This window comes from Tachysurus vachellii, chromosome 23 (genome assembly GCF_030014155.1).
Source record: "Tachysurus vachellii isolate PV-2020 chromosome 23, HZAU_Pvac_v1, whole genome shotgun sequence".
Taxonomy (NCBI): domain Eukaryota; kingdom Metazoa; phylum Chordata; class Actinopteri; order Siluriformes; family Bagridae; genus Tachysurus; species Tachysurus vachellii.
Window position 1 is genome coordinate 2,869,115 of NC_083482.1, and position 9,635 is coordinate 2,878,749.

The 9,635-nt window shown below is 40.2% G+C and overlaps 1 protein-coding gene across 1 annotated transcript; it reads right to left on the bottom strand.

Annotated features, from left to right (window-relative positions):
* Positions 1–426: 426 nt before the first annotated feature.
* On the bottom strand, positions 427–9,233 carry LOC132839006 (B-cell receptor CD22-like). Its single transcript, XM_060859732.1, has 14 exons — positions 8,933–9,233; positions 7,705–8,037; positions 7,398–7,622; positions 5,271–5,618; positions 5,167–5,191; positions 4,043–4,236; positions 3,669–3,938; positions 3,193–3,462; positions 2,718–2,987; positions 2,243–2,512; positions 1,983–2,070; positions 1,844–1,898; positions 1,548–1,762; positions 427–1,418 (listed from the first exon to the last, which is right to left on the bottom strand). Exons 1-14 carry the CDS (start codon positions 8,988–8,990, stop codon positions 1,337–1,339), a joined length of 2,703 nt encoding a protein of 900 aa, XP_060715715.1. The 5' UTR covers positions 8,991–9,233; the 3' UTR covers positions 427–1,336.
* Between the last annotated feature and the right edge of the window lie 402 nt (positions 9,234–9,635).

Sequence of the window (9,635 nt, forward strand, 5' to 3'; positions counted from 1 at the left end):
GCACAAACTTCACCATCACCAACTTTGCATTTTCCAATTCCCCACATTGAATCTTTGGTGGGCGGTGGTCTGGATACACCCCAAATATCAGGCGCTGGTTACACCAAGGCCGATACGTACTCCCTTGTATACTAACTGACATGTTGTATGTTCCTGCTCTGGTGAGCACAAGATGTTCTCCCTGTGGAGAACAGCATGGTGAGACATTAGAGCGACAGAGAAAATAAATCAAGGTGGGAACCGTAGCCCCAGCACCACAGATCCCTGTTCCTCAGAAGAGTTCTTTAACTGCATACAGATGGCAGCGGCGCTCCTCTGGTGTCTGACCTGACTGTCATCTACTGAAAAATGTAGCGACATGCAACAGCTATTTACAGCCAATATTATGTACAAAAAATAAAAATGGACAGATGAGTTCACAAAGAGTTTCATTAAATTTAAATGTTTATTGAGGGAGTTAATCAGCTGCCATTGGATTACAAATGAATGTGAAGTAAAAAGCTTTTCTGTTTTTCCTCTATCTTGGTTTAAGTTCTTGTTCTACAGATACAGTGCATAGAGATAAGTGGAAAATAAAAGCCCTTTTGTCATAGACATCATATGTGAAGGACTAAAACTCAGTTAAATGGAAATGAATAAAGTTAAAAGAAATAGACTATTTGGCTAGTGGCACTTCAAGCTTTGGACCAATAGAGGGCACTAGTGATTCTAATTATTCATTCTATTCTGACAGTTTTTTAAAATACAGAAACGATAACACAATAGAACAAATAGAACAAAATGAGCTACAGCAGAAACTATAGAATCAGCACCTTCTGACCAATCAGAATCGAGAAAGCAGTGTACTGGGATAAGTCATCAAACCATAAACAAACCCTTAATAATGACCCTAATAATAATCTATATGGAATATAACTGGACAGTATACATGCCCACACACAGTGTTGTGTCTGTTTAAGTGCCTTCATTAGTGACACGACAGCCTTTAAAACCACTGGTGAAATTAAGAGTCATCTAAATGATAAATAAAGTCTCAATAATTAACAAAATAAAAGTCTTATATTTATCACAAAAAAACAGATAAAGAAAGAGTATATAAAGAACTACAAACAGAAAACACCAAATTTTTTAGCATTAAAATATGATGGGACAAATATAAGGAAAAGCGTAGACAAAAAAAAATTCTCTCAACCCGCATACACAATTTTTTAAGGTAAAACAGCATACAAGCACTACAATACACTATTATAGCATCAATACTGCTACTGATGAAATGCCAAAGCTGCCCCTCTTCTCTTAATCAGTTTAGATACAGAACAGTATGATCACATCTCTCTCAACTTTTGCTTTGTCTGGGGATTTTCTGGACCTTGCTGTAGATCTGAGACGTATCATCATCCTCTTCATCTGCCACAAGGCTGTAGAACAAAAGGAGGTCATTTACAAATAAGGTATAGTATTAAATTTATAATCAGTCACTAAATGGACTTAATGATGTTGACTGAGCAGCACAGTTACTGTTGTTATAATGATAATGATTTGCTTACTGGATAGTAGCAGTTCTCCTGCTAACGTTCACTTCAGCGTACTGAACATCCTCTTCCTGTGTGCTGTGTGCAGGAAGTCTCGGGGACAGAGACCTTTCCTGTGTGTGGGAGCTTTTAATAACAACACTGGCGTAGTGAACGTCATCCTGTTCGTCTGAGACTCTTCTGCTACGGTTTGAGGCTGAGATATTTTCATACACTGATGCAGACTGAGGCTGAAAACAAACACAGTATTAAGTTTAATTCTGAACATGTCACATGATCAAACAGTCCCTCCTCCTTTCAACCACACTCACCTGTCCACTCTCACCAGTGCTGCTGTGGCCATTAGCTGAGCTCCGCTTCCTCTTCCTGAGAAACGACAAGCATGTGTTCAAGCCAATTGTACATAATAATTTAAATGTAAATTATGTTTACGTTTCACGTTTTACATACCATATCCACAGAGCTCCTGGGATGAGTGTTAAAGCCAAGAAGACAAACAGTCCCAACATGGTGAATGTTAACACATTGTTCTTAGGCCCTTAATAAAAAAAACATAAATAAAATTTATACTTTATACAGCTACACAAATGTTTTACATTTACATCATTTGGAAAATGCCCTTATCCAGAGCGATGTAAAAAAGTGTGTAAATCCCTATACAGTAATTGGATACATTAACTCTGGTTGAGTAGGTTTTATGCTGCACTTACTGAACACATCCAGGTGTGTTGGTGTAGAGTTGTGGTGTCCCAGCTGGTTGTGAGCAGTGCAGTAGTACAGTCCTGTGTGCTGGGAGCTGATCTCACTGATGCTGTAATTCTGGCCTGTTATCAGCAGTGTGTCTGCAGCTGAACTCTGTTTAAACCAGAAGTAGGTGAGAACAGGAGGGTTTGCATCACTGCTACAGCTCAGAGTCACTGAATCCCCCTCCACTGTGTCTCCAGAGGAAAGAACCACTGCTGTGGTGTTTTTAGGAGAATCTAAAATCAGGCACAAGGTCTTAATATTAAAAGCCTCATTTAGGAAGATGGTTAGCTGAAGCATCTAAACAAGAAACATGATACATGTTGAAAACTTATTTTTTTATCACTTGAGGTTATTGTTATTAAAGTAGTGTGTTCTTTGTTTTTACTCCCATTACTATTGTTTTTTATGAGTACATTCATATTAAGGGGTGTCACATACACAACACATCCAGGTGTGTTGGTGTAGAGTTGTGGTGTCCCAGCTGGTTGTGAGCAGTGCAGTAGTACAGTCCTCTGTGCTGGGAGCTGATGTTACTGATGCTGTAATTCTGGCCTGTTATCAGCAGTGTGTCTGCAGCTGAACTCTGTTTAAACCAGGAGTAGGTGAGAACAGGAGGGTTTGCATCACTGCTACAGCTCAGAGTCACTGAATCCCCCTCCACTGTGTCTCCAGAGGAAAGAACCACTGCTGTGGTGTTTTTAGGAGAATCTAAAATCAGGCACAAGGTCTTAATATTAAAAGCCTCATTTAGGAAGATGGTTAGCTGAAGCATCTAAACAAGAAACATGATACATGTTGAAACCTTATTTTTTTATCACTTGAGGTTATTGTTATTAAAGTAGTGTGTTCTTTGTTTTTACTCCCATTACTATTGTTTTTTATGAGTACATTCATATTAAGGGGTGTCACATACACAACACATCCAGGTATGTTGGTGTAGAGTTGTGGTGTCCCAGCTGGTTGTGAGCAGTGCAGTAGTACAGTCCTCTGTGCTGGGAGCTGATGTTACTGATGCTGTAATTCTGGCCTGTTATCAGCAGTGTGTCTGCAGCTGAACTCTGTTTAAACCAGAAGTAGGTGAGAACAGGAGGGTTTGCATCACTGCTACAGCTCAGAGTCACTGAATCCCCCTCCACTGTGTCTCCAGAGGAAAGAACCACTGCTGTGGTGTTTTTAGGAGAATCTAAAATCAGGCACAAGGTCTTAATATTAAAAGCCTCATTTAGGAAGATGGTTAGCTGGAGCATCTAAACAAGAAACATGATACATGTTGAAACCTTATTTTTTTTATCACTCGAGGTTATTGTTATTAAAGTCGTGTGTTCTTTGTTTTTACTCCCATTACTATTGTTTTTTATGAGTACATTCATATTAAGGGGTGTCACATACACAACACATCCAGGTGTGTTGGTGTAGAGTTGTGGTGTCCCAGCTGGTTGTGAGCAGTGCAGTAGTACAGTCCTGTGTGCTGGGAGCTGATGTTACTGATGCTGTAATTCTGGTCTGTTATCAGCAGTGTGTCTGCAGCTGAACTCTGTTTAAACCAGGAGTAGGTGAGAACAGGAGGGTTTGCATCACTGCTACAGCTCAGAGTCACTGAATCCCCCTCCACTGTGTCTCCAGAGGAAAGAACCACTGCTGTGGTGTTTTTAGGGGAATCTGAACAGAAATAAAACACCTGAATCAGCTGCTGTGTGTTCAGGATCAGTGTTTGATAGAGATGTAGATGGACTCTGAATGAGGAGAGTAAAATCCACACTCACACACTGGAGGAGAGAGGAGACTGTCATGGCCTTCAACAGCACAGCTGTAACTGACCGCACCACCGACTGCAGCTACAGAGCAGGAGGCAGATTTACACTCAGACACACGCTGTCCGTTCTTGTACCAGATGTAAGTGGGTTTGTTAGACAGACTGCAGGTGGTGATGCAGCTCAGATCGATTAGATTGTAATTACTTTTATCTGTAAAACTATAGATAAATAAATGTATAACAGTGTGACATTACCTGTGACAGACAGAGAGACTCCAGGTTCTCCGGTGTATTTTCTTGTAGGATCATCAGTGTAGAATCTGAACCTGTATGTTTGAGCGTCTCTCTCTCTCAGGTTAGTGATTCTCAGACTACAGTCATTCTGGGAGCTCTGTGTGTACTGCACTCGGCCCTGATACTCTTCATCCTCTCTCACATCCTCCAGGTCTTTAATGAATCTATTAGGTTTGAGCCAAGTGTAAATAATAAAAAATAAGTTTGGATCTTTTACTCTGTTTAGAAACAATTTTCTTGAGATCAGAATAAAAGAAAAAGTTTTTTGTGAATTGGAGCATGTTGTTGAATCAGGCCAAAATGCCATGAGCACACCTGCTTTTCACATCCTCAAATTTATTCCAAAATCTAGCAGAGTAAAGTGTAAACCTGGCAACCCTACATGCATTGTGTTTTATCATGATACACACTCTGAGAAAGAGCAATTAGCATACGAACAATTACGTTTATGATTTCTATTTAGATTTAACATTTATAGTTACCATTTAAAGTTAGTTTTAAGATTGATGTAACTTTTAAGAAGAGTTATTGTATGTTTAATGTGTACATAACATTAAGATTTAAAATTTACTCTAAAACTTAAAACTATTATTTGATGTGTTGCTCTTTACATACAATGACAGAGTGAGTGAAGTTTAAAGTGAGTTCTTACAGACAGCAGGAGAGCGAAGTTCCTCATGTCCTCTTACAGCACAGGAGAAGCTGCCTGCATCCTCACTGCTGACATCCAGTTCATTTGTGTCCTGGTCAGTAACACGCTGTCCGTTCTTGTACCAGATGTAAGTGGGTTTGTTAGACAAGGTGCAGGTGGTGATGCAGCTCAGTTTCTTATTCCTGTACCAGTCTGATACTGTAACCTTCAGATCTGCAAATATTAAATTAGATTGTAATTACTTTTATCTGTAAAAATGTAGATAAATAAATGTATAATAGTGTGACATTACCTGTGACAGACAGAGAGACTCCAGGTTCTCCGGTGTATTTTCCTTTAGGATCATCAGTGTGGAATCTGAACCTGTATGTTTGAGCGTCTCTCTCTCTCAGGTTAGTGATTCTCAGACTACAGTCATTCTGGGAGCTCTGTGTGTACTGCACTCGGCCCTGATACTCTTCATCCTCTCTCACATCCTCAGGCTCAACATTAACCTGCTCTTTAATGAACCACACTGATTTTATCACTGTGTGACCTGCAGGATATTTATAAGAGCAGGAAAGATCAACTGATGTGTTTTTCAGAGCACACACACGTTCAGCAGTGTAAGTCACACCCCAACACTGTTTACCCAGTACACCTGAAACACACAGAGACGTACACACAGGAAGGAAGAAGTCAGAACTGCAAATTTTATATCTTTATAAACATTTAGTTTATTCTGTGTCAATGAAAATGATGTAAATACTGTGAGACAGAATTGTGAAATGAAGCGATGTGTTTAAACTACAGTTGAACAGCACCAATGATTTATTGTAGGATTCTGAGACACCATCAGAATAAAGAAAGCTGTTCCAGGGACAAAGAAACAGGAATCCTGATTATATGGTCATAGGAGACATAAAACCACAAACTGTCACTCACTGACACTGTGGAACCAGTTAATTACTGCTGGTTTGTGGCCGTCTAACTTCAGCTGTCCTGTGAACAACTGGGAGAGTGTGAGAGCAACTCTGACCAAGGGAAGACCCTCTCAGCACAAGGAAATCTTTAACAAACCTACTGATTCATGTCACTGGTCAAGAACAGATAGAACCCAAGAGATAGAACCCAAGACTCCTCACCCTTTGTTCGGTCCCACATGCACACAAAGTTCCCCATGCTCTCACCACTATTCATACAATCCACAGAACTCCTGTTTAAACAAACACATCAGAACTCTCTACAGTCTAAAGGCAGATGTTCAATTGGAAGCCTGCAAGGTCATTTGTTCCCTTCAAGTGCATTTTAAAGTGCATTTAAGTCTCAGTTAAATGAGTTAAATGAGTGTGATATGACTCTCTGATTTACCCATTTGAATGTAGAAAAAAGATCAGAAAGAAGATCACGCAGACTCTGAGATCAAGACTCCACATCAACACAAGTTCACACAAAGACTCAGACTCCAGACTTTTGCACTGCCAAGAACCACATCATCATTCTTCAAGCACTTTCACGTCATTCACCTCCTGACTGGTCTCCTGAAACGCTACTGAAAAGTCGTCCAGACCACCGACGAATAAAATCGTCTGAAAATCCACCAGTCAAAGGAATTAATGAAGAATTTCCTCGTCCAAACACACCACACAAACACAAGTACAGGACCTCTAGATTCTCTGTGAACTGGTGCTCTTAAACACAAGGTTTAAAGCCCTACTAAAGAACTAAAAGAAGCTTAAACTGATATGATTGTTTGTTCAGTTCATGGTGTGAGATCTAACATACGTTACTAGATACGTGAATTCATTTCTAACATTTATTTCATTCCCATCACTGTTCTAAATCCTTCTGTGTTGACCTTTGTGTGTGTTTATGTGTTAGTTTAGTTCTGTGTATTAGAATAGTGTAATAAAGTCTCATCAGTGTTTAAATGAAAGTGTCTTGTGTTTCATGAATTTACTGTGTTAAGCTGTCGATCCTGTTACTGTACTATTAACACAGTGTTTTCACTACATGTAGGATTTTATCACTGGTGACCACGGAGGCAACATCACATGCAGAATTAATAAATAAACTACATTCATCTTATCGCTGTATGAATAGTGAATCAGCTGTGGAAGTGTTAAGTTTGTAATATTTCTCGCTCTGAGCCGATCAGACAGTTTCCCATCACATGTACTGGTGGAGAATGAGGGCAGTTCAAGTGAAAATTCCCCATCATTATTAACTGAAATATTATTTAATTATTTGTTATCTCATTAATTAAAGTCCTAAATGATACACACCATCACATCACTGATTATTAAACATTAAAAAAGAATAAAATTAAGTCCCCTTTATCAGAAACAATGCTATGAACAAATGATGATGTTTTAATGACAGTAATATGAGCTACTGGTTTCAGTTGGATGCTGAAGGACAGATTTACTCTGACACTTACACACTGGAGGAGAGCGGTGATCACTCCCATACACCTGACAGGAGTAGCTGCCTTCATCATATTGACTGGTGGAGTAAAGTACAGTGGAGGCGTTATTTGAGTATTTGATATGATGTTCATTCCTGTACCACGTGGAAAGGCGTGTGTCGAGTCTGCAGGTGGAGCTACAGGTCACTTTCACTTCTCTCTGTCCTACAGTGTTAGGATCCACCTTCACCTGCAAGTCTACACACAATTATGGACCAAATCACTGTAAATACATACTACATATTACACAATAAAGTGTGTGTGTGTGTGTGTGTGTTACCTGTAACATTCAGTTGAACTCCAGATGAAGCTGATATCCAGTCACTGCTCTGTGTTTTAAATCTAAAGTTATAAACTCCAGAGTCACTCACTCTCACATTACTCACTGTCAGACTACAGTCAGACCCCCAGGTGTTTACAGACACACGTCCTGAATATTCTGGATCTTTTCTCAGGTCTTGTGGTTCTCCTTCAGAGCTCTGGACTCGATACCACTGTCTCTCTGTGACTCTGGAGTGATCAGGTGTAAATGTACAGGGGATTTTTACTGTAGATCCAATAACAACACAGAGACTCTGAGAGGAGAAAGTTACACTGTGCTGAGCCTGAACTCCTGGAACACACACGCATACATACACAGACACACACAGACAGACACACACACAGACGCACATACAGCACAAACAGACGCACACACGCACGAACAGACACAGACACACACGCACACACAGACACACACACGCACAGACACACACATGCACGCACAGACACACACACATGCACAGACAGACACGCACGCACAGAAACACGCACGCACAGACACACACAGACACACACGTGCACAGACACACACAGACACAAAAGCACACACAGACACACGCACACACACAGACACACGCACACACAGACAGAAGCACGCAGAGACACACACATGCACACACACACACACATACACGCACGCACACGCACAGACACCAGAAGCACAAAGTAAAATAAGTTAAGAACATAAAGTAATAACTCTTGCACTGACCAGCAAGACAGTAAACACAGTGTTAACTGCTGCTGTTGCTGTTCTCAGTCACACACAGCGAGATGAGGACGTGTGAAAACGACAAAAAAATAAACATTGGTGTGAAAACGCCCATGAACTTCATTCTGGTTTTCAGAATTTACTTTAGTATTTTTAGAAAAAGAAAGCTGCAGGACATTAATATATAATTTATCATATTAATAACAATGTAATATTTGATTATTTTAAAAGAATAATTATTCAATAATCCTTTTATGTTTCAAAAGAATTTGTAATAATTAATGTTCTTTCTTGCTCCATAACTCTTGTCTTTTACTCTCCAACATCCTACAAATTTTCTTGTCTGCACCCAAATCGTGTCAGATTTATAAAACACTTCCAAACACACAGACATGTGGAGAGATTTTTCTGAACTGTTGCAGTAGAGACACAACAGCACAGTAAAACAGTAGAGAGCTGAAATATATGAAAAGTTTACCTGTCAGTAACATGAGGATTGTTGTTACTGTAATATTTCTCAACGTTCTATAAAACATGGTGACATCAGCCTTCAGACAGACGACACTCGAAGATCCACCACGTGTAGAATTTACACCAAAATGATCCTTATAAATATAAAATAAATCTCTTACTCTTCTAGTGAATATTAACGGTCTTAATCAGCCTGTTCCTCCTTCACTCGTACTGCACTCGTAAGCAGTTATGAGCTTCTTTATGACTACAGAAGTAAAGACACGGAAGTTGAGACTCGCATTGTGTCATCACACCTCTCTAATTTAGCTTAGTCTCTTCCTTTACTGTATATCTGTCAGGGAGCTACCTGACTCTTCTCCCGTGCGTGCCCTGCCCGCACGGAGCGGCTCGCCGGCGTACTAATTAGACACACCGGACTCGCGTTTCAACCTCATCAACCACCATATATAATCCCCTCTCTCACTCTAACCTCCGTCCGTTATTATCTATGGTTCGGCTGTGCTTTTCACTACACGCCTGTGTAAATGCCCAGCTTTGCGCTTCGGCTAAAGCGCTCCCTAGGATTTGGACCCAGACTGCCTTTTGCATTCACTTCCGGACTTCGTGGGCCGCGCTCCCTAGCGCACCACCGGATATATCATTGTCTCTGCTGACCAGTGTGTTTATGGCATTAAAACTCTGTTTGCCTTCACTTCGGCTTCCACCTC

Excerpts from the sequence above, each read along its gene's own strand:
- LOC132839006 (XM_060859732.1), bottom strand. The coding sequence starts at position 8,990 with ATGTTTTATAGAACGTTGAGAAATATTACAGTAACAACAATCCTCATG. Across the intron at positions 4,237-5,166 it reads AAGGTTACAGTATCAGACTG|TAATTACAATCTAATCGATC; the intron begins GTACAGGAATAA and ends TACAGATAAAAG. Across the intron at positions 1,899-1,982 it reads CCAGGAGCTCTGTGGATATG|GAAGAGGAAGCGGAGCTCAG; the intron begins GTATGTAAAACG and ends GTCGTTTCTCAG.